The 24786-nt window shown below is 45.7% G+C and overlaps 1 protein-coding gene and 1 pseudogene across 1 annotated transcript in view; both read left to right on the forward strand.

Annotated features, from left to right (window-relative positions):
- The window catches only part of LOC144484306 (uncharacterized), a 31082-nt gene extending 16570 nt beyond the window's left edge, over nucleotides 1–14512 (forward strand). The window contains exons 4-5 of the mRNA XM_078202841.1: nucleotides 139–906; nucleotides 13351–14512. Of these exons, the coding sequence (XP_078058967.1) occupies nucleotides 139–906; nucleotides 13351–14457 (1875 nt within the window). The 3' untranslated portion in view covers nucleotides 14458–14512. The remainder of the gene's footprint in view (nucleotides 1–138; nucleotides 907–13350) is intronic.
- Nucleotides 14513–18672: 4160 nt separating this feature from the next.
- On the forward strand, nucleotides 18673–19888 carry LOC144484330 (uncharacterized; annotated as a pseudogene).
- The last annotated feature ends 4898 nt before the right edge of the window (nucleotides 19889–24786 follow it).

The raw sequence follows: 24786 nt of genomic DNA on the forward strand, positions 1-24786 counted from the left end.
CCGTGGAAATGTGGAGACTGTGGTAAAGGATTCAATTTCTCACACCAACTGGAAACTCATCGATGTAATCACACTGGGGAGAGGCCATTCATTTGCTTGGAGTGTGGGAAGGGATTTGCTCATTCATCCTCCCTGCAGACACACAAACGAGTTCACACAGGGGAGTGGCCATTCACCTGCCCCGAGTGCGGGAAAGGATTCACAAGTTCATCCCACCTGCAGACACACAAGCGAGTTCACAGCGGGGAGAAGCCATTCACTTGTTCCGATTGTGGGAAGGGATTCAGTGAATCATCCAACTTGCTGATGCACCAGCGAGGTCACACCGGGGAGAAATGGTTCACGTGTTCAGAGTGTGGGAAGGGATTCACTCAGTTATCCCACCTGCAGACACACGAGCGAGTTCACACCGGGGAGAGGCCATTCATCTGCCCTGAGTGTGGGAAAGGATTCAGTAATTCATCCAACCTGCAGAGGCACCAGCGAATTCACACCAGGGAGAGACCGTTCAGCTGCTCCGAGTGTGGGAAGGGATTCACTGATTCATCCTATCTGCTGATACATCAGCGAGTTCACACTGGGGAGAGGCCGTTCATCTGCCCTGAGTGTGGGAAGCGTTTCCCTTATGCATCAAATCTGCAGAAACATCGACGATTGCACACTGGGGAGAGACCATTCACCTGCCCAAATTGTGGGAAAACATTCACTCAGTCATCCCACCTGCGGACACATCAGCGGATTCACACCGGAGACAGACCATTCACCTGCTCTCAGTGTGGGAAAGGATTCAGTAATTCATCCAACCTGAGGACACACCAGCGCGTTCACACTGGGGAGAGGCCGTTCACCTGCTCTGACTGTGGGAAAGGATTCACTCAGTCATCAAAGCTGCTGAGACACTGGCGAGTTCACAAGTGATGACTGGGGTTGGATTCTGCTGTTATTGCTGCTGTTAATCACATCCAGGACTGAACCATGTTCATTCTGACAGTTGGTGAAGTGGGAGGGTCGGAGGGTTTCTTTCTGCTGGACTGGCCGCTCTCACGACTTTGCCTCCAGTTGGCTGATGCTCTTTGAGCCTGGGAGAGCACATTTCCACTGAAATGATCCACAAAAGCTGATGAAGGATGTTTATTTTATCCTGGATAGTAAATAGTGTTTTTCCTAACGCTACAGGTAGATCTGAAATAAATACATTTGTCTCTGTTCCATTGAGTCTAAAGCACAGGGCCGGGCCAGTCGGCCCAATTGGTCTGTGTCAGTATTTATGCTCCACATGAGCCTCCACCCACCCCTCTTCATCTCCCCCCATCAGCATATCCTTCTATTCCTCTCTCCCTCATGTATGATCTTTGCATCATCAATGGAGACGGGAGAGGTTCCGGATGATTGGAGGACTGTGGATGTTGTTCCCCCTTATTCAAGAAAGGGAGTAGAGATAGCCCTGGAAATTATAGACCAGTGAGTCTAACCTCAGTGGTTGGTAAGTTGATGGAGAAGATCCTGAGAGGCAGGATTTATGATCATTTGGAGAGGTATAATATGAGTAAGAATAGTCAGCATGGCTTTGTCAAAGGCAGATCATGCCTTACGAGCCTGATTGAATTTTTTGAGGATGTGACTAAACACATTGATGAAGGAAGAGCAGTAGATGTAGTATATATGGACTTCAGCAAGGCATTTGATAAGGTGCCCCATGCAAGACTTATTGAGAAACTGAGGGGGCATGGGATCCAAGGGGACATTGCTTTGTGGATCCAGAACTGGCTTGCCCACAGAAGGCAAAGAGTGGTTATAGATGGGTCATATTCTGCATGGAGGTCGGTCACCAGTGGAGTGCCCCAGGGATCTGTTCTGGGACCCTTACTCTTTGTGATTTTTATAAATAACCTGGATGAGGAAGTGGAGGGATGGGTTGGTAAGTTTACTGATGACACAAAGGTTGGAGGTGTTGTGGATAGTGTGGAGGGATGTCAGAAGTTGCAGCGAGACATTGATAGGATGCAAGACTGGGCGGAGAAGTGGCAGATGGAGTTCAACCCAGATAAGTGTGAGGTGGTTCATTTTGGCAGGTCAAATAGGATGGCAGAATATAATATTAATGGTAGGACTCTTGGCAGTGTGGAAGATCAGAAGGATCTTGGAGTCCGAGTTCATAGGACGCTCAAAGCAGCTGTGCAGGTTGAGGTTGTGGTTAAGAAGGCGTATGGTGTACTGGCCTTCATCAATCGAGGAACTGAGTTTAGGAGTCGTGAGATAATGTTGCAACTATATAAGACCCTGGTCAGACCACACTTGGAGTAGTGTGCTCAGTTCTGGTCACCTCATTACAGGAAGGATGTGGAAGCCACAGAAAGGGTGCAGAGGAGATTTACAAGGATGTTGCCTGGGTTGGGGGGCATGCCTTATGAGGATAGGTTGAGTGAGCTCGGCCTTTTCTCCTTGGAGAGTCAAAGGATGAGAGGGTGACCTGATAGAGGCGTATAAGATGCTGAGAGGTATTGATCGAGTGGATAGTCAGAGACTTTTTCCCAGGGCTGAAATGGTTGCCACAAGAGGACACAGGTTTAAGGTGCTGGGGAGTAGGTACAGAGGAGATGTCAGGGGTAAGTTTTTCACTCAGAGGGTGGTGGGTGCGTGGAATGGCCTGCCGGCAACGGTGGTGGAGGCGGATTCAATAGGGTCTTTTAAGAGACTTTTAGATAAGTACACGGAACTTAGTAAGATAGAGGGTTATGGGTAAGCCTAGTAATCGCTTAGATAAGGACATGGGCTGAAGGGCCTGTATTGTGCTGTAGTTTTTCTATGTTTCGATGTATGTATCGAGCTTCCCCTTCAATGTGTTCATGCTGTTCACCTCAACCACTCGCTGTGATGGTGAGTTCCATTTTCTCACCACTCGCTGGGGAAATAATCCAATAGGGATTTCTCACTGAAATCCCTGTTGGATTATTGAACCCCTTCATAATCTTAAAGACTTCCATCAGGTCACCCTTCAGTCTTCTCTTTTCTCGAGAAAAGCAGCCCATCATTCAAAATGTGTCAAATTTAGACTAAACCTTTATCAATGATTTTGATGCAGGGACTGAGTGTAATATATACAATATTGTGGAAAACAAGAAAACATTGCATTTCTATAGCACCTCTCACAACCACCGGGTGTCAGATGAACATATGAATCAGGAGCCTGTTCTGCCATTCAACATAATCATGGCTGATCTGATTGAAACCTCAACTCCACATTCCCACCTCCCCCGATAACCTTCTACCACCTTGTTTCTCTGGAATCTATCGAACTCTGCCTTTGTCCTGAAACATTATACAGTGAATGAAGTTCTGTGAATTGTAGTGACTGTGCTAATGGAGGAAACTGCAGGCCTGGGTAATCAAATTTAGTTTTAAAATTCAACCACTTTCATACCATATTCATTGCTATAAGTAACAAGGTCAAGGAAGCCATTTTAAACTCAAAACATGTGGCTTCTAACAGTCTCTTCACCTTCTGTCAGTTGTCTTTATTCGCTACAAATTGATTTTATATTAAAACCCAGTCATGAAACAGATTCAGTAATGAACCTTGATTAAGATATCATTGGTGATTCAGTGTAATAGACAATTACTTCATAAAGGCTAGATCTTTATTTTAAAATATTAACACTGAATAACCTGAAATGTTTCCAGAAACCGCAGAGCCGGCAGAAATTGTTTAAAGGAAGAAATTATTCTCTAATTTTGATAAGCTACAGGATATCATATTCTTCCAAAGTCCAGCTGAAGAATAAGGTTCATTGTTCAGTCTGGTCAGGATTAGTAAGGAAGAAAGCTGTTGTCTTTCTACAAACTGTCGTTTTGAACTAGTCTATCTTGTAGTAACTGATTACTGTATTAATTAGCTAGCAGTCAGCAATAGATGTTTGGAGAAGTAGTGAGATTTAATTGAGTTACAATTAATAAATCAATCAAGAATCAGTCACTATTTGTAAGTTTATCTATTAGTGTCACATGTCGGCTTATAGTAAAAACTGAGTTTTATTTGCTGTAAAAACATATCATCTGAATTGCTGTGTAAGTAAAGAATGTGCAATGATAAATGTACTGGTAAGAGAGACCTTCAAGTTCTGATTTGTCTCAGAATTTGAAATTGTCTGAACAGCTGATTGTATAGAATCAGATAAAGGGTTAGTATGAAACTGTGCAATTGTATTCCTGTCTAAGATAATGAGAGAAGGTGGTGTCAGTAATTGGGGATCCGGTTAAATTAATCTGGTAACCAAATTGACCAAGTGTCATGTCACAATCAGCCCAACTCTGATGTCAGGTAATGGTCAGTTTGGGGATAAAAGTAGAGATTCCCAACATCTTCCCTGCCAGCCAAGTACTGAATATTCACAGGGTCGAGTTCCAGGTAAATTATTGTCAAAGAAGGAACCAGACTTCTGAGGTTGAAATCCACAAGATTTCCTGTCAAAGAAGGAGCCAGAGAGGGTTAACCTTCGACAGACTGATCACCCACATCAAGCTGTAAAAGCCAATGTTTGAAGTAAACGTTTCTTGTCGAATAAACTTATTTTTAAAATTTACTCACCAGAGATTCCTGCTGTTGCCTTAATTGATTAAAATATTCTTTGATCCAAAGTGAATTTATTAAATGGCAAGTTGGGTGTGGTTGAAGCCAATTAGAATTCAGATATCAAGATCAGGGAACACAAATCTGAAATTTAAAAACTTGCATTTAGCATCGTTCAGGACCACAGGATGTCCCAATGCACTTTCCAACCAATGAAGCAGCTTTGAAGTGTGATCATTGTTGTAATGCAGGAAATGTGGCAGCTAATGTGTACACAGCAAGATCCCAAAAGCAGCAACATGATAATGAGCAGATGATCTGTTTTTAGTAACGTTGATTGATAAATATTGGTCAGGACTCCAGGGCCAGCCCCCCCTACTCTTCTTCAAAATCATATCCATTGCAACTTCTATGTCCACCTGAAGGGGCAGATGGGATGCTTGGGTTAGCATCTCATACTGAAGACAGCAGCTCCAATAGTGCAGCACTCCCTCAGTGCTGGCACTTTGAATGTTGGCCTCAGGTCAATGGACTGGGATTTGAAAGAACAATCTTCTGATTCAGTGAAGATTTGATTTATTATCATCACATGTATTAGTATACAGTGAAAAGTATTGTTTCTTGCATGCTATACAGACAAAGCATACCGTTCATCGAGAAGGAAACGAGAGAGTGCAGAATGTAGTGTTACAATCATAGCTGGGGTGTGGAGAAAGATCAACTTAATGCAGGGTAAGTCCATTCAAAAGTCTGATGGCAGCAGGGAAGAAGCTGTTCTTGGGTCAGTTGGTACATGTCCTCAGACTTTTGTATCTTTTTCCCAACAGAAGAAGATGGAAGAGAGAGTGTCCAGGTTGCGTGGGGTCCTTAATTATGCTGGCTGCTTTTCCAAGGCAGCGGGAAATGTAGACAGAGTCAATGGATGGGAGGCTGGTTTGTGTGATGGACTGGGCTTTGTTTATGACCCTTGGTAGTTTTTTGTGGAAGAATGTGATCCACTGCGCCGTGGCTGATACAATAGACAATTCAAAGTTAGAAAGGGAAAGTTATTCTTCACCTCCAGTGCCTCAATGTAAAAATAACAACTTCATACAAAAACAGGTATTGAATGCACAAATGTTGAAGAGTTTGTTGAAAGCTACAAGTTTCAAGTTCCCACTTGAGCCTGGGGCACCTTTCTGTCTCTATTACTTGTGTCAATGCCAGCCAGGCAACGGAGCTAAGAGCTGAATTTAGCTGAGAATAATGGGGCCTGTGCCCCAGTTGGGAAACTGCCCTGGATGTCACACTGACAGAGAGACAGGAAGGTGCTGGAGGACTGACTGGGAAATGGGCCTCCAGCCAATTGGGGCAGGAGACGGGGCGATTGGGGCAGATGGTGACGGAACCCCTGGGTGTTCAGTCCATGTGCCCAAAGTGTGGAGTCACAGTAACAGGTGCAGAGGAGCTGAAGAGAAACCATTTGGGCCCAGAGCATTGTGAACATCCTTTTAATCTATAGAATTGGGATTCGGGGTGTCCATTAACCCTTTATTCTCTTTTCCCAAACTCTGAAATGATTCCCAGTGATAACCCTTATTGGTGACAGTGGTTAGATTTTATTCAGTATCAATAAGAGCTGACACAGTCTGATGTCTGAGCAGTCATATCAAAGTGCAGCAGCATTACCATTACACTCTGGGTAGAAGCACCATCTCCATGTAAATGCTCCCTGGTTGCCTCCCACAGTCCAAAGATGTACAGGTTAGGCAGATTGACCAATGCTAAATTGCCCCATAGATGTCTCAAGATGTTATGTTTAGGGGGATTAGTGGGGTAAATGCGTGGGGTAATGGGGCTCGCGTAGGATGGGTGTGTCTGGGGAAGATGCTCTGACAGAGAGTCAGTGCAGACTCGATGGGCCAAATGGCCTCCTTCTGCATTGTAGGGATTCTATGATTACCACAATTACCACAATCAGTTCCAGACAGGAAACTTAAACCTGCTGTTTCACTCTCACTCAGAACAGATCCCAGTTTTGCACCAATCTCTGATTTGACAGCATGTTTCCAGCATTCACTGTTGTTCTTCCTGACTCTAAACACAGTTGTAAAGGAGTCTCTGTTCCATGTGTAGGAGCTCTGAACCATGGAAGAGAGCAGCTGGGACACATTTCTTACCCACCTCGGGTTTAACCCACACATTTAGTCTTCAATGTGGTCAACAGCAGCAATAACAAAGAACTCCAACCTCTGCACTCACTTGTGAATTTGCTGGTGTGTCAGCAGGTTAGAAGATTGAGTGAATCCCTTCCCACACACAGAGCAGGTGAATGGTCTCTCCGCAGTGTGAGTGCGCTGGTGTTTCAATAGAGGAGATGAACAAGGAAATCTTTTCCCACACTCGGAGCAGGTGAATGGCCTCTCTCCGCTGTGAACTCGCCGGTGTGTCAGCAGTGCGGCTGATCGAGTGAATCCCTTCCCACACTCAGAGCAGGCGAATGGTCTCTCTCCAGTGTGAGTGCGTCGATGTCTCAGCAGATTATCACTGTTTTTAAAGCTCTCCTCACAGTCAGGACATTTAAAAGTTCTTGCATCAGAGTGAGTGCGCTGGTGTCTCAGCAGGTTGGATGAATTAATGAACCCCTTCCCACACATGGAGCAGGTGAACGGCCTCTCCCCAGTGTGAGTGCGCTGGTGTACAGTGAATTCAGATGATTTCCTGAACCCAGTCCCACAGTGAGAGCACCTGAATGGCCTCTGGTCAGTGTGAACACGTTGATGGGACATCAGGTCCCCAGAACTTTTATAGCCCTTCCCGCAGTCTGGGCATTTAAAAGGTCTCAGGTCAGTGTGAACTCGCTGGTGTTGCAGCAGGTTGGATGACTCTCTGAATCCCTTCCCACACATGGAGCAGGTGAATGGCCTCTCCCCAGTGTGAGTGCGCTGATGGATTTCCAGCTGGGACGGCCATTTGAATCCCTTCCCACAATCCTCACATTTCCATGGTTTCTCCATGGTGCCGATGTGCCTCTCCAGGTTGATGATCAGTTGAAAGCTCATCCACACACACACAAAGAACAAAGAACAGTACAGCACAGGAAACAGGCCCTTCGGCCCTCCAAGCCTGTGCCGCTCCTTGGTCCAACTAGACCAATCGTTTGTATCCCTCCATTCCCAGGCTGCTCATGTGACTATCCAGGTAAGTCTTAAACGATGTCAGCGTGCCTGCCTCCACCACCCTACTTGGCAGCGCATTCCAGGCCCCCACCACCCTCTGTGTAAAAAACGTCCCTCTGATGTCTGAGTTATACTTCGCCCCTCTCAGCCTGAGCCCGTGACCCCACGTGTACAGTTTCTCCCCAATGTGAATGGTGTGGTTTTTTCAGGCTGTGTAACTGGTTCAAGCTCTTTCCACAGTCAGTTCACTGGAACACTCTCACTCGGGTGTGTGTGTGTCTCGCTGCTTTTCCAGTCACACTGATGTCTGAAATCTTTTCCCACAGACAGAACAAACATTTCTCCTTCCACATTGATATTCAGGTCCTGATGAATCGAGTGACTGTCAGATCTCAATGTGATGTTTGATTTAAGTTTCCCACCTGTCAATCCTCCCATCCTAATCCCCTGTAAAAGGAGTTTACAGAAGTTATCAGTGTAAATACAGGATAGAAATTCAAAACAGACAATTCTAATTCGGATGGAACATCCTTTCCTTTCTTATTCCCTCCAATCATATGGTCCAAACGAACTGAAAGACAAAAATCAACAACCAAGCATCAACAAAACCAAAGGGAACCTTCCTCACTGAACCGGAAAGTTCTGACCAGTGTCTCTGAACCTTTTATGTGGCCTCGGGCACTAGGACCCAGTAAAAACCGAAATCCTGAATCCCGTCCACTCTCTGTTGTGTCACAATGGGCGTCACCAAGACGTCAGCGCATGCGCTCTGCCCTCCGCTGAACTAAGATGGCGGCTGGTAACCGGGGTCTTCGCCCCGGGAGGACAAACCGGAGCTGCAAACGCGGAACCTGCAGGTCCGTATTCGCGGTTTGAGGCTTTCAGCAGGTATTTAGAAACCCTCCCCGTTCACCCGCCGACTCCATCGGCCCTGCGCGTTTCCACATCTTTACCGGCTGCGGATCAGACAAAAGGATCCTCTCTCCCCTTCGCCACCACCAACATCGCGCATGCTCCCTACCATGTTCGGTACTGCGCCTGCGTACTGTTCCCCTATGGTGTGGATAGGGAACAAAGAACAAAGAACAGTACAGCACAGGAACAGGCCCTTCGGCCCACAAGCCTGCGCCCATCACGTTGTCCTATCTAAACCAACCGCTTATATCCCTCTATACACCGTCTGTTCATGTTTCTATCCAGATAAGTTTTAAATGTTGCTAATGTATCTGCCTTGACCACCTCACTTGGCAGTGCATTCCAGGCCCCCACCACCCACTGTGTAAAAAAACTTCCCCCGCCCGCCCCCCCCCCCCCCCGTGTCTCCACTGAACTTTCCCCCCCTTTGAACTGTGCCCCCTTGTGATTGTCATTTCTGCCCAGGAAGAAAGCTTCCAACTGTTACCTTACCTACGCCCCTCATAATTTTATAAACTTCTATCAGGTCACCCCATGGCCTCCATCTTTCCAGTTTATTCAATATTTCTTCATAGCTAATACCCTCCATACCATGCAACATCCTGGTAAACATTTTCTGTACTCCCTCCAAAGCCACCACGTCCTTCTGGTAGAATGCCGACCAGAATTGGACACAGTATTCCAAATGTGACCTAACCAATATTTTATATGACTGTAACATAATTTGCCAACTTTTATACTCAACATTCACCACCGTGGGGGATGTTGGTTAAAATCACCACCTTTGAAAGTCCCAAATAGTTAAGTCACTGTTTTTGCTTTGATGTGAAAATTAAGGTGGCACGGTGGTTAGCACTGCTGCCTCACAGCGCCAGGGACCCGGATTCAATTCCCAGCCTTGTGGAGTCTGTGTGGAGTTTGCACGTTCTCTCTGTGTCTGCGTGAGTTTCCTCTGGGTGCTCTGGTTTCCTCCCACAGTCCGAAAGACGTGCTGGTTAGGTGCATTGGTCATGCTGAATTCTCCCTCAGTGAACCCGAGCAGGCGCCGGAGTGTGGCGACTATGGGGTTTTCACAGTAACTTCATTGCAATGTGAATGTAAGCCTACTTATGGTGCTAATAAATAAATGAGACTGTGTCCTTTCACTAACAAGACCAGCAGCAAACATTCCCCATCCCCAGGTATCTGTGGGCAAGATGATCTTTGACTTTCTTGAACTTTGCAGTCCATGTGGTGAAGGTGCTCCCACAATGCATTAGGTTAGAGTTACAGGTTATTCACCCAGTGATGATGAAGGAACAATGATGCATGTCAATAATAACTATCTGTATTTATATGTCTTCCATGTCATAGACTTTCCCAGGGCATTTCAAAGAAGTGTTGTACATTAAGTGCCTTTGCAGGTCAGTGAGCTCAGGGGTGATGATGAACAAGACTTGATGTGAGTAAGCACACGGCCAGCAGAGATTTGGATGAGAAGTCTTAAAGACTTCAGGGAGATTGAATGTAGGAGGCTGGAAATGCATTCAGATAGTTAAGTCTGGAGTTATCGAAGAAATGGATGAGAGTTCCAGCTGCAGATGAGCAGAATCAAGGACAGAGTCAGATGATGTTACTGAGATGGAAATTGGCAGTCTTGGTGCAGGGGCGGCACGGTAGCACAGTGGTTAGCACTGCTGCTTCACAGCTCCAGGGACCTGGGTTCGATTCTCGGCTTGGGTCACTGTCTGTGTGGAGTTTGCACATTCTCCTCGTGTCTGCGTGGGTTTCCTCCGGGTGCTCCGGTTTCCTCCCACAGTCCAAAGATGTGCGGGCTAGGTTGATTGGCCATGCTAAAATTGCCCCTTAGTGTCCTGAGATGCGTAGGTTAGAGGATTAGTGGGTAAAATATGTAGGGATATGGGGGTAGGGCCTGGGTGGGATTGTGGTCGGTGCAGACTCGATGGGCCGAATGGCCTCTTTCTGTACTGTAGGGATTCTATGATTCTATGGTGATTATTCAGATATGAGGTCAGGAGCTCAGTTTCGAGTGAAAGCTGTTGTTGAAGCTGGGAACAGTCCGGTTCAGTCTCAGACAGTTGTCAGGGAGAAGGATGGAGTCAGTAGTTTGGGAGTTGAGTTTGTAGCGGGGACTGAAGAGAAACAATGGTTTTCTTCTTCCCAGTAGTTAAATGGAGCACATTGCTGTTCATTCAGTACTGGATATCCGACAGGGCAGGACAGTGTGCGAGTTGGAGGGGAATTTGGAGATTATGGTGTTCGAATGCAACTGGTCCTCCTTGGTGTGGAAGTTGAAGGTTTGGAGAATTTTGTCAAAGTTCTAGAATTCAAAGTAGAAAATCACCTCCTTTGTTCCTGCGTCTTTCACCTCTCTCCCCTCCCATAGAGGCCAGAGTCTTGTGTAGGCCCAGACTGGGTGCTAAGTTCCCTTCCCTAAAGGACATTAGTGAACCAGTTGGGTTTTTATGACAATCCAGGAGCTTCCATGATCACTTTTTCCTAGTGTCGACCCCACAGATTACCAGATTCATTCAGCTCAATTTCATAACCTGCCTTTGAGTTTTTGTGGGCACTCTCTCACTCCCTTTTCTCTGTTTTAAATTAATTTCATGAGGTATTGAAAGAGGAGGATATGTAGTCGGGAAACTCAAACCAAACATTCACATCAGGATCTGATGGAGTTGTCCAAATTATGGGATTTTGAACATTGAAGGAAAAAGCACTGTTCACAGTGGGGGGAAAACCGTACACATGTTCTATGTGTGGATGAGGCTTCAACCAATCATCTAACCTGTCGAGACACTATCACACCGGGGAAAACTGTGGAAACATGAGGACTGTGAGAAGGGCTTCAGTTACCGTCTAAACTGGAGACTCAGTGACGCAGTCACATTAGGGAGAGGCCGTGAGCCGGCTCTGAGTGTGGGTTGGGATTCAATACATCAAACAACCAGTTGAAACACCAGCAGGTTCACTCGGGGGAGAGGCCATTCACCTGCTCTGTATGTGGGGAAACGATTCACTCAGTCGGCATTACCCATGACACAACAGCGAGTTCACACTGACAAGAGACCTTTTAATTGCCCAGACTGTGGGAAGTGCTATAAAAGTTCCCAGGAACTGACATCCCATCAATATGTTCACACTGAAGAGAGGCTGGAATTAGGGGCGAGCATCGATGATGGAGAATTGTGTGACTGAAGGATATTACAGAGAGAGGAGTGGTCGCAGTCATGGAGAAATTTGGAAACAAGAACGGGAGTTTTAAAATGTTAGTGGTTCTTAAACAGGAACCTTTATAGGTCAGTGAGCACAGGGGTGATGGGTGAACAAGTCTTGAATAATTACACAGACAGCAGAGTTTTGGATGACCTGAGGATTGCAGGGAGGCTGAATGTGGGAGGCCAGCAAAGAGTGCTCTGGGAGAGTTAAGTCCAGAGGTAACAAAGGAATGGATGAGAGTTTCTGAACAAGATGATTTGAGACTCGGGCGATGTTACTGAGGTGGAAATAGACATTCTGGGTGATGATGAGGATATGTGGCTGGAAGCTCAGTTTGGGATGAGACAGGACACTGAGGTTGTGAGAAGTCTGGTTCAGCCTCAGACAGTTGCCAGGGAGAGAGAGTGGAGTCTGTTGTGAGGACTGAAGACAACGGCTTGGTTCTTAATATTCAATTGGAAGAAGTTTCTGTTCATCCAGTACTGGATGTCAGACACGTCAGGATGGTGTGTGAGTTGAAAAGGAACTTGGAGATGATGGTGTTCCCATACACCTGCTTCGTTGCTCCATCGAGGTGGTCGAGGTTGTGGGAGTTTGAAATATTTGAAATTCCTTTTTTCCTGTGCTGCCCAATTCTGTCTCACCCTCTCCTACTTCTGTCTCTCTGCCTCTTCCCCCTCGATCTCTTCTCCCAGATTGTCCAGAGTCTTGTGTCACCCCTGACCAGGGAGCAGGTTTCCTTCCCTGAAGGACATTAGTGAATCAGTTGGGTTTTTTTAAAGTTAAAAATTTATTAGTCACAAGTAGGCTTACATTAACACATCAATGAAGTTGCTGTGAAATTCCCCTAGTTGCCACAATCCAGCACCTGTTCGGGTCAATGCACCTAACCAGCATGTCTTTCGGACTGTGGGAGGAAACCGGAGCACCCGGAGGAAACCCACGCAGACACAGGGAGAGCGTACAAACTCCACACAGACAGTGACCCAAGCTGGGAATCAAACACGGGTCCCTGGCGCTGTGAGGTAGCAGTGCTGATCACTGCGCCCCCGTGCCGCCCACTGACAATCCGGCAGTTTCCCTGGTAACTTTTTCCCAGTGCCGGCCCCACAAATGACCAGATTCATTCAGCTCAATTTCACAACCTGCCTTTGTGTTTCTGTGGGTTCTCTCTCACTGCCTTTTTTCCATTTAAATCAATTTCACAGGGTATTAGAAGAGGAGGATTTTCAGTCGGGAAACACAAAGCGAACATCACATCAGGATCTGATGGAGTCGCCCAATTTATTGTAACCATTGTATCATGATTGGATTTTGAACATGGAAGAAAAAAGCATCGATTGCAGTGGGGAGAATCTGTACGCGTGTTCTGTGTATGAATCATCTGACCCCACGAACCACAAGTGCCGTCACACTGAAGAGAAGCCGTTGAAATGTGGGGACTGCGAGGAAGGATTCTATTCCCCATCTGAACTGGAAATTCACCAGCGAGTTCATGCTGGGGAGAGGCCGTTCACCTGCTCTGTGTGTGGGAAAGGATTCACTCAGTCGTTCAACCTGCTGAGACACCGGCAAGTTCACACTGGAGAGAGACCATTCACCTGCTCCAAATGTGGGAAGGGATTCACTCAGTCCTCCAATCTGCTGGTACACCAGAGAGTTCACACCGGGGAGAGGCCATTCACCTGCTCCCAGTGTGGGAAGGGATTCATTCACACAAGCAACCTGCTATCACACCAGCGAGTTCACACTGACAAGAGACCTTTTAAATGTCCAGCATGTGGGAAGTGCTTTAAAAGTTCCCGGGAACTGACACGCCATCAGCAAGTTCACACTGAGGAAAGACCTTTTTACTGTGCAGAATGTGGAAAGGGCTATAAAAGTTCTTGGGAACTGACGTACCACCAACGTGTTCACACTGAGGAGAGACCGTTCAGGTGCTCTCACTGCGGGACTGGGTTCAGGCAATCATCTCAACTCACTGAACACCAGCGAATTCACACTGGGAAAAGGCCATTCACCTGCACGGAGTGTGGGAAGGGATTTAGTCGGTCATCCCAACTCATGGTGCACCAGCGGGTTCACTCTGGAGAGAGACCTTTCAAGTGCCCAGACTGTGGGAATTACTATAAAAGTTCTGGAGAACTGAAATCCCATCAGCATGTTCACAGTGACAAGAGACCGTTCAGATGCTCTCACTGTGCAATTGGATTCAGGCAATCATCCCATCTCACTGAACACCAGCGAATTCACACTGGGGAGAGACCGTTCACCTGCTCCAATTGTGGGAAGGGATTCACTCAGTCCTCCCAACTCATGGCTCACCAGCGGGTTCACACTGAGGAGAGACCTTTCAAATGCCCAGACTGTGGGAAGTGCTACAAACGATCTGGAGATCTGAGGTCCCACCAACGTGTTCACACTGACGAGAGGCCATTCATGTGCTCTCAATGTGGGACTGGGTTCAGTCGATCGTCGATACTAATTGAACACCAGCGAGTTCACACTGGGGAGAAACCATTCACCTGCTCCAAGTGTGGGAAGGGATTCACTCGGAAATCCAACCTGCTGACGCATCAGCGAATTCATAAGTGAAGGCAGGAGTTAGAGTTTGCTGTTAATCACACCCAGGACTGAACAACATTCATTAGGGTCCTATTCTGCTGGTGTTCATAAACTGCAGCTCGGTAATAGGTGTTAATGTTCTGGATAAAATTAAACTGAATCAGTTTTGTGTCAAACAATATGTGGCAAATGTTTTTAATATTAACACAAGTTAGTTGCTTTTGAAGTGAGCTTCCTCTGGACCAAGATTGACTCTGGCTACTTGTTTCCTGTTGTTTCCTTTTTTTTACACTGCTTGGATAGGTATGATCCCATTCAATAAGAACAATATGCAACGAGAGAGTTCGGGGAGTCCATTCAGCCCTCATCATTTGACTGTCAAGTTGACTTGGACGAAATGCATCATCTGTAAGGCTGTATTTATATCACATTCATAGCCCATCCACCAAGTCACAGCTCACACTGAGCCAGAGGATCTACCATTTTACAGCCATAGGGCTGTCACACCATGCCAAATATATGAACATTTCCATTAGTGGATGGAAATGATGGCAGTCTGGGGGCCCAATTGGAGACACAAGCACAGAAATATGGGGGAATTGACCATGTTAATGTGGGGATTTGTCACAAACCTTCGTCTTCATCAATGACATGTTGAAGGCTCCAGAGGAGATGCCGTAGCTTCTCCGCTCTGGGGAAGTACTGGACGACAAAGGGTATTCTATCCACCATGTCCCGTGTTTGTCTTCTGAGGAGGTCGGTGCGGTTTATCGCTGTGGCACGTCGGAACTGTTGATCGATGAGTTGAGCGCCATATCCTGTTCTTTATGAGGGCATCTTTCAGCGCCTGGAGGTGTCTGTTGCGATCCTCCTCATCCGAGCAGATCCTGTGTATACGGAGGGCTTGTCCGTAGGGGATGGCTTCTTTAACGTGTTTAGGGTGGAAGCTGGAGAAGTGGAGCATCGTGAGGTTATCCATGGGCTTGCGGTATAGTGAGGTGCTGAGGTGACCGTCCTTAATGGAGATGTGTGTGTCCAAGAATGCAACCGATTCCGGAGAGTAGTCCATGGTGAGTCTGATAGTGGGATGGAACTTGTTGATGTCATCATATAGTTGTCTCAGTGATTGTTCACCATGAGTCCAAAGGAAGAAAATGTCATCAATGTATCTAGTGTATAGCATCGGTTGAAGGTCCTGTGCGGTGAAGATGTCTTGTTTGAACCTGTGCATGAAGATGTTGGCATATTGAGGTGCGAATTTGGTCCCCATGGCTGTTCCGTGTGTCTGAATGAAGAACTGGTTGTTGAAGGTGAAGACATTGTGGTCCAGGATGAAGCGGATGAGTTGTAAAATTGCATCTGGAAACTGGCAGTTGTCGGCGCTGAGCACTGAAACGGCCTGAGTGGCCTGCTCATAGTTCATTTGTTCATATATTCTTATGTCTCTTTTCCTGGAAATCTCTCTCTCTCTCTTGGGAATGTGCATCACACAACTTTTCCATTCGCACTGATGATTGAAATCTTTTTGAACAGGGCATCAGTGTTCCTCTGACATTTGATCACTGATGATAGTCGTGTCCAAATGAATCAAGATGTTTCTGACTGAAAATCCTTCCATTCTAATCCCTTGTAAATAAAAACATCTATCAAAGCAATGAATGTAAGCACAGGATAGAAATTTGAAACTGATATTCTGGTTGTCACGTAACATTCTCCTCCCTTTCTGGAAAGCATTCTTTCTGGTTGTATCACAACTTGATATTGCTCCTGCTCTGTCCAAGACCACAAGAAACTACAAAGGGTCATGAATGACCTAATCCATCATGCAAACCAGCCTCCTATCCATTGACTCTGTCTACATTTCCCATTGTCTTAGAAAAGCAGCCAGCATAATCAAAGACCTGGACATTCTTTCTTCCACCTTCTTCCATCAGGAAAAAGATATAAAGGTCTGAGAACATGTATAACCAAATCAAGAATAGCTTCTTCCCTGCGGCCATCAAACTTTTGAGTGGACCTACCTCACATTAATTTGATCTTTCTCTATATCCTAGCTATGACTGTCATACTCCATTCTGCACCCTCCTCTTTCCTTCTCTTTGTCAGTAAAACGTACAAGAAACAATATGTCGCACTGTCTACCAATACATGTGACAATAATAAATCAAATCTAATCAAATTTCAAACTTTAAGCATCTGCCTCCTCCCTATCAATTGTAAGCCTAATTCTTTTGACCATCCTCCTTATTTTTCCCCAGTTCTCCCCCAAGGACACTGCTGACTCTGGGGTTCAGTTTCACATTGAGCTATTCCACTCCCCAATATGTCACCCAGGTGTCTAAATTTTTCCACCTGAACTTTGCTAAGGTGGCGTCGCTATCAATTCCAGTGACTACCCAGATGTACATTATATCCGGATGGGGTCACTTCGCCTCCTCCCCATCCCATCCCATCCATCGCAGTCCCAGGTGTTTGGAGACTGGGCTCCGGCCGAGTAATGGCGGCCGCAGCTCCCACAATCCCCCGCGCTGGAGAAATCGCTCTATTCGCCGGGTGGGACTGCGCATGATTAACCCAGAGAAGTTCTGCGCATGTGCGGAGGATAGCGTTTCCCATTGGCCAATAACTTCGAGCGATCCGGGGTCAAAGTGTCTCCCACTCACTTCCGCTGCACCACTGTCTTCATGAGGGGCATTGACCAATGGGAGGAATTGGAGGACCGGAAGGACACTGGTCCTCCAGCCAATCAGAGTGCGGGCTTTGTGACAATGCAGATTGGATTTCAGACAGACTGAAACCTCCTCCTGTCGTCAACATCTGTCAGTAAAACACTTTGTTTTCTTCTCTCCTTTTTCTTCTCATTCTGGGGTTAAATTGGTGACTTGCAGCAACTGAAGGGAAAGGAAGTGAATTCAGGGAGCTGCAGACTCTGGAAAGGTTGGCCCAGGTATCTCTCTCCCTCTTAAAGACATTGCCATCCTTTGCTTCCTCAACTTGTCACATTTATTTGTCTGGTTAAGAGGATGGTCACTTTCCTAATGTTCACAATTTAAAGGGGTGATTTCCCTCGGAAATAGCTGAAATTTAAGGGGCAGTAAATTAATATAGGACAGAGATGTGTGCAGTCTTGTAATATGGTACAAATTAGATATATTATGCATGGTCCAGTAATAAAGTTCATTTTTTATTATTTTTAGTTTTGGTAATACTGTAACTAAGTAGTTTATTTTCAGTAATCGGGTTATTATATCACACAAGGAGTCCATTCAGCAACTCAAGTCCATGCTAACTCTCTGTAGAGCCAACCAGTCAGTCCCATTCCCCCTTAAGTTCATAAGATAGAGGAGCATAATTAGGCTATTTGGCCCATTGAGTCCGCTCCGCCATTCAATCATGGCTGATATGCTCCTCATCCCGTCTGTATCCCTGTTCCCCTGCCAGTCTATTTTGACTGCTCATCTAATTTCATTTTGAAATATTGAATGTATCAAAATGTACCGCCCTCATAGCCAAACAATTGATATTCAAGAACGTTCACTGTCGAAATAATGTTCTATCTCATAGCCTTGCTGTACTTCTAATTATTAAACTGGTCCCCTATGTTACATACATTTTACTTCACTAAGTATATTTCGGCATTTAGACTGGCAGCCTGCATGAAGATATCTCAGTGCTGGAGAAGAAGCAGTGAGCATGGATTTGTTGATCAGCATGAATCAACACCTTCAGGAGAATTGGAAGGGTGTATTATACATACAGCAGAGTGAGGAGACAGGGATAGGGTGTGGGATGGAGATGTACAGATCCAGAGGAACGAGAAAGGAAGAAATGTTCCACAGAAACTAGAATTGTCTATTCTGAATTTCTGTTTGATACTGACAGTGATGACTTTTGTAAACTCATTTTACAGGAAGTTATAAGGGGAAGATTTGCTGCCAGCTATCTCAAAACATGTTAAGGCTTAATAGAGTCACTCAAATTATCAGAACCTGAATATCATCAGACCTTGAATCTAGAAGAAGAAATATTTATCTGTTTTTTCTGTCACATCAGTGTGACTGGAAAGGCACCAAGGAACACAGAACTGAGTGAGAGTGTCCAGTACACTGACTGTCAAAAGACCAGTTACACAGACTGCAAAAATATCACATCATTTACAGCGGGGACAGACAGTGCACATGCTCTATGTGTGGATGAGGATTTAACTGATTGTTAAACCTGGAAAGACACAAGGACATCCACACCATGGAGAAACCGGGGAAAGATGAGGATTGTGGTAAGGAATTCCATATCCCGTCTGCACTGCAAACTCATCAACATATTCGCACTGGGGAGAGACTGTTCCCCTGCTCCAAGTGTGGGGAAGGAGACTGCTCCCCATCTGCCCTGAAGATTCATCAATGCAGCCACACTGGGGAGAGGCCCTTCATCTGCTCCGAGTGTGGGAAGGGTTTTCTCCAGGCAGCCGACCTGTGGAATCACCAAGCAGTTCACAGTAGGGAGAGGCCGTACACCTGCTCTGATTGTGGGAAGGGATTCACTCAGTTATCCCACCTGCTGACACACCAGCAAGTTCACACTGGTGGAAAAACCGTTCAACTGCTCTGAGTGTGGGAAGCAATTCAATCATTCATCTGAACTTTTGAATCACCAACAAATCCACACCGGAGAGCGACCATTCACCTGCTCCGACTGTGGAAAGGGTTTCACTCAGTCATCTCACTTGCAGATACACCAGCGAGCCCACACTAAGGAGAGGCCTTTCAACTGCTCTGAGTGCGGGAAGTGTTTTATTCAATTATCACACCTAGTGATTCACCAGGGAGTCCACAGGAGGGAGAGGCCGTTCCCCTGCTCTGAGTGTGGGAAGCGTTTTATTCAGTTATCACACCTAGTGACACACAAAGGAACCCACACAAGGGAGAGGCCATTCAGCTGCCCCGAATGTGGGAAACGTTTTATCCAATCGTCACACCTAATGTCACACCAGGGAGTTCACAGCAGGGAGAGGCCATTCGTCTGCTCCGAGTGTGGGAGGCGTTTTATTCAATCATCCCACCTAGTGTCACATCAGGAGGTTCACACCAGGGAGAGGCCATTTACCTGTTCCGAGTGTGGCAGGGGATTCATTCAGTTATCCGACCTGCAGAATCACCAGCAAGTTCACACCGGGGAGAGGCCGTTCACCTGCTCTGAGTGTGGGAAGGGATTCACTCGTTCAGCTAACCTGCAGGCACACCGACGTGTTCACACCAGGGAGAGACCATTCACCTGCTCTGAGTGTGGGAAAGGATTCGCTCTTTCATCTTATCTGCAGAGTCACCAGCAAGTTCACACTGGAGAGAGGCCGTTTATCTGCTCTGAGTGTGGAAAGGGATTCATTCAGTCATCCCACCTGCAGACACACCAACCAGTTCACAAGGATTCACAAAGGGATTCACTCAGTCATCCCTCCTGCTGAGACACCAGTAAGCTCACAAGTGATGACAGAGGTTGGATTCTGCTGTTATTGCTGCTGTTAATCACATCCAGGACTTAACTATGTTCATTTTGACAGTCGGTGAAGTGGGAGGGTCGGAGGGTTTCTTTCTGCTGGACTGGCCGGTCTCACAACTTTGATTCCAGTGGGCTGATGCTCTTTGAGCCTGGGAGAGCACATTTCCACTGAAATGATCCATAAAAACTGATGAAGGACATTTATTTACGCCAGGAGAGTAAATAGTGTTTTCCCCCTACTACATGCAGCTCTAAAATAAACGCAGAAAGAACTGGAAAAATGCAGCAGGTCTGGCAGCATCTGTGGAGAAAAACATTGTAGAACAGAAGCAAAAGGCGAGGTGATGGTTGTTGTAAAGAAGTAAGTGTTCAGGACAGAATAATGAACATCTCTGTCTGAAACAAAAAAACATGAAAACAAGTTCAGGGGGTGAAGTTGTTGAACTCAATGCTGAGTCCAGAAGGCTGTAAAGTGCCTCATCGGAAGATGAGGGGCTGTTTGTCCAGCTTGTGTTGGGCTTCTCCGGAACATTGCAGCAGGCCGAGGACAGAAATGTGAGTGTGAGAGCAAGGTGGTGAATTCTAATGGCAAGCGGAAGGTCAGGGTCATGCTTGTGGACTGAGCGGAGGTGTTCCACAAAGAGGGCAGGGAACAGGCTACAGGTGAATTAAAGAGAAACCATTTGTGTCCAGAACATTGTGAACATCCTTTTACTCTGGTTGTCTTTGATCCTCAAGTCATTTTCTGTTTGTTTTAACCATGTTCTGTTTCATTGATAAACTTTTATCAGTAAAAATATTTGATTGTTCTGGACTTTTCCTGATGAGATTGATGCACTTTAGGGAAAGTGGGTGAGAGGGGTTGGCAGGCTCTTTAACAGAAAGTGATCCCTCTAAGGTAATTGGCAAAGGAGCCAGAGGGGGAGATGAGATTTTATTTTTTTGACACAGCGAGTTGTTCTGATCTGCCTGAAAGCAGATTCAATAGTATCTTTCCAAAGGTAAAGACTTGAAAGGGAAGAATTTGCAGGGCTGTGGGGAAAGAACAGAGCAGTTGGATGAATCAGAGAGTCCTTTCAAAGAGATAGCAGGGCACAATGGGCTGAATGGACTCCTCCTGCAGCCTGTCAATCTCAGCCTCCTGCTTCTGTGCAGGTTAAAAGGGACAGATTTCAGTGCAGCCACTTCCCTGTATCTGTATTTAAAGAGACAGGTTTCTCTTTAGCTCTGAGTGACTGATATAACAATTGTTTGGAGGCCCATTTCCCACTCAGTCCTCCAGCACCTTCCTGTCTCTCTATTAGTGCGACGCCCAGGGCAGTTTCCCAACTGGAGCGCAGGCCCCGTTATTCTCAGCTAAATTCAGCCCTCAGCTCCGTCACCTGGCTGTCATTGACACGAGCAAGAAAGGTGCCCCAGGCTCAAATGGGAAATCGAAACGTGTGGCTTTAAATGAACTGTTAACATCTCTGATGATCAACAATTTTTAAAAAATGAATTCTAAACCCAGGAAACAAATTAAAGATTCACGCGACAAAACTTCAAGTTTTCTGATGTTTATTCCAACAAACTGGAAGCAACAATGATTAAACACTTTTTTATAGGGAACATAGTCCTTCAACTGTAAAATTAAACTTTGCCCTTTTACTCTTAACACCATTAAATATCCCACTCAATGGATATATTTTACCCTGCCTTGGAATGTTGACACTCTTTCTCCAAAAACCAGCCCAAAGTGATTCTTTCCTCCCCAAGGGTTTATTTCCATTGTTTTCCTTTTCCAGTCTGGCAACCTTTAATCCCAGAACTGTCCTTCACAGTGATGGTTCTCCTGGACATTTTCCCACAAACACAAGCAAGGCGAATCTTCCAGCCTTGTTTCACAATTCTCAGGAATTTGTGACCAACATTCGACATCGGAGCAGAAGTCGGCCATCTGGCCCTTTGAGTCGGCTCCAGCATTTATTTACATCATGGCTGATCTACTTGTGTAGAGTTCCACATTCCCGTTCTACACCCGATACTTTAGATTCCCTTATCCAACAAGAACTGGTATAAAGGCAAAATTCTGCTGTTGTTGGAATCGGAAACAAAAACAGAAAATGCTGGACAATCTCAGCAAGTCTGACAGCATCTGTAGAGAGAATCGAGACAACATTTTGAGTCAGGATGACTCTTTGTCAGAGGTGAAGACAAGAAAAATCGGACAAAATTTATCCTGTCAGGGTCAAGAATTGGGAAGCAATCTATTAAACCTCCTCTGAACCACTCTCAATGCATTTGTATCATTTCTTAAATAGGAGACAAAGCTGCACCCAGTGTTCAAGATGCAGTCTCAGCAACGCCCTGTATAACTGAAGCAGAACATCTTTACTTCTCTGTTCAATTTCTCTCGTAATCGAACAAAGAACAAAGAAAATTACAGCACAGGAACAGGCCCTTCGGCCCTCCAAGCCTGCACCGACCATGCTGCCCGACTTAACTAAAACCCCCTACCCTTCCAGGGACCATATCCCTCTATTCCCATCCTATTCATGTACTTGTCAAGACGCTCCTTAAAAGTCACGACCGTATCCACTTCCACTACCTCCCCCGCCAACAAGTTCCAGGCACCCACTACTCTCTGTAAAAAAATCTGCCTTGTACATCTCCTTTAAACCTTGCACCTCGCACCATAAACCTATGCCCCCGAGTAATTGACTCTTCCACCCTGGGAAAAAGCTTCTGACTATCCACTCTGTCCATGCCCCTCATAATCTTGTAGACTTCTATCAGGTCTCCCCTCAACCTCCGTCACTCCAGTGAGAACAAACCAAGTTTCTCCAACCTCTCCTCAGAGCTAATGCGCTCCATACCAGACAACATCCTGGTAAATCCTTTCTGCACCCTCTCCAAAGCCTCCACATCCTTCTGGTAGTGTGGCGACCAGAATTGAACACTATATTCCAAGTGCGGCCGAACTAAGGTTCTATAAAGCTGCAACATGACTTGCCAATTTTTACACTCAATGCCCTGGCCGATGAAGGCAAGCATGCCGTATGCCTTCTTGACTACCTTCTCCATCTGCATTGCCACTTTCAGTGACCTGTGTACCTGTACACCCAGATCCCTTTGCCTATCAATACTCTGCAGGGTTCTGCCATTTACTGTATATTTCCTATCTGTATTAGACCTTCCAAAATGTATTACCTCACATTTGTCCGGAATAATAAAGGATAACATTCCATTTGTCAGAACTTTGATTTATTTGAACTAAGATTTATGGGGGTTCTCTTGTTTACAATAACCTCCCCAATCGTAAATCACACCAGGTTCCAGTGTCTTGACCATGTCACAAGAAAGAACACTTTAAATGGTGAATTCAGAAAGTTTATTAATCATTAAAAATGTAACAAGTCAGAAAGATAAAAAACAGAGTGTCGATTAACAGTTAATGGAGAAAGTTTAACTTTAACAATTGAACAGACTTCTCTCCATCCCTCTCAGACCAGGACATGAAGTGACCGCTCCAAAAACATGGATAACTTGTAAAACCAACAGCTCTCCACACCTCTCTGTAAACATATCTCTCTCCACCTCTCTCTACCAAATTACCTTCTCAAGATCACTTTTTTATACTTTAAAAATGTTAAAAAGCCCATCTTAGCCAATTCCCATAAATCTTCAATTATGAACGAAAATAGACACGAGTTTTCAGGCGATTTAAAAAGAAATGAACTGTCTGCTGAAAGGGTTAACTTTTCTACAGAACCTAAAGGGGTGGGGAGTGAGCAGAAAAAACTTGGCACACAATTACATCACTTTACACAAGTTTAAAACAAAACAAATGATTTTAAACTTCATCTATTAATTTTTTTGTTATATTCCTCAATCTATTTACTTTAATTTGATCAGTTTTTGTTAGGGATGGGTAACTTCTGTTCTTTATAAACTGGTTCACTCATTTTGTTTATTCTACATAGGCTTGGAGAATCAGAACCCAGACTTTATCATCCTTATCCTTTTTCTCCCTTTGTCACCACTCCCTCTGTTTTGTGGGAGGGTCGTGGGGATTCCAATCAGAACTAATCATTTTATCATAAAAGTAAAATACTGCGGATGCTGGAATCTGAAACAACAACAGAAAATGCTGGAAAATCTCAGCAGGTCTGGCAGCATCTGTGGGGACAGAATAGAGCCACTCGACAGTGCAGAAGGAGGCCATTCGGCCCATCAAGTCTGCACCAACCACAATCCCACCGACCCTATCCCCAGCATTTACCCTGGCTAGTCCCCCTGACACTAAGGGGCAATTTATCATGGCCAATCCACCTAACCCGCACTTCTTTGTACTGTGGGAGGAAACCGGAGCACCCGGAGGAAACCTACACAGACACGGGGAGAATGTGCAAACTCCACACAGACAGTGACCCGAGCTGGGAATCAAACCCGGGTTCCTGGACCTGTGAGGCAGCAGTGCTAACCACTGTACCACCGTGCCGCCCTAGTTTAATTCCAACTCATTCTGAGTAAATATTCTCACCAGGTCCTCTGTTGGGGCTCTGCTAAGCAGCTTTAATGGTCCATGATTGCAGAAACTGAGCAGTCACAGGAATGTGGTCAAGATAGTCCAGTCCCATAATGCCTCTCATTCAATCAGCAGTCCTTCAATTATAACAGAATATGTGGCTGTATGTAGCTGCCTCGGCCGTGGTCAACCCCAACACTGCCTTCCTGAACTGCTGCAATGCCTGAGGTGTAAGTACAGCCACAGTGCTGTTAGGGAGGGATTTCCAGCTACACATTCCAGACTTTCACTAACTGTTGGTGGATATCAGATTGATATATTCCATTCAACCACTCCCAAGGTGAGTTATTCCAATT

Source organism: Mustelus asterias, unplaced genomic scaffold (genome assembly GCF_964213995.1).
Source record: "Mustelus asterias unplaced genomic scaffold, sMusAst1.hap1.1 HAP1_SCAFFOLD_100, whole genome shotgun sequence".
Lineage (NCBI taxonomy): Eukaryota > Metazoa > Chordata > Chondrichthyes > Carcharhiniformes > Triakidae > Mustelus > Mustelus asterias.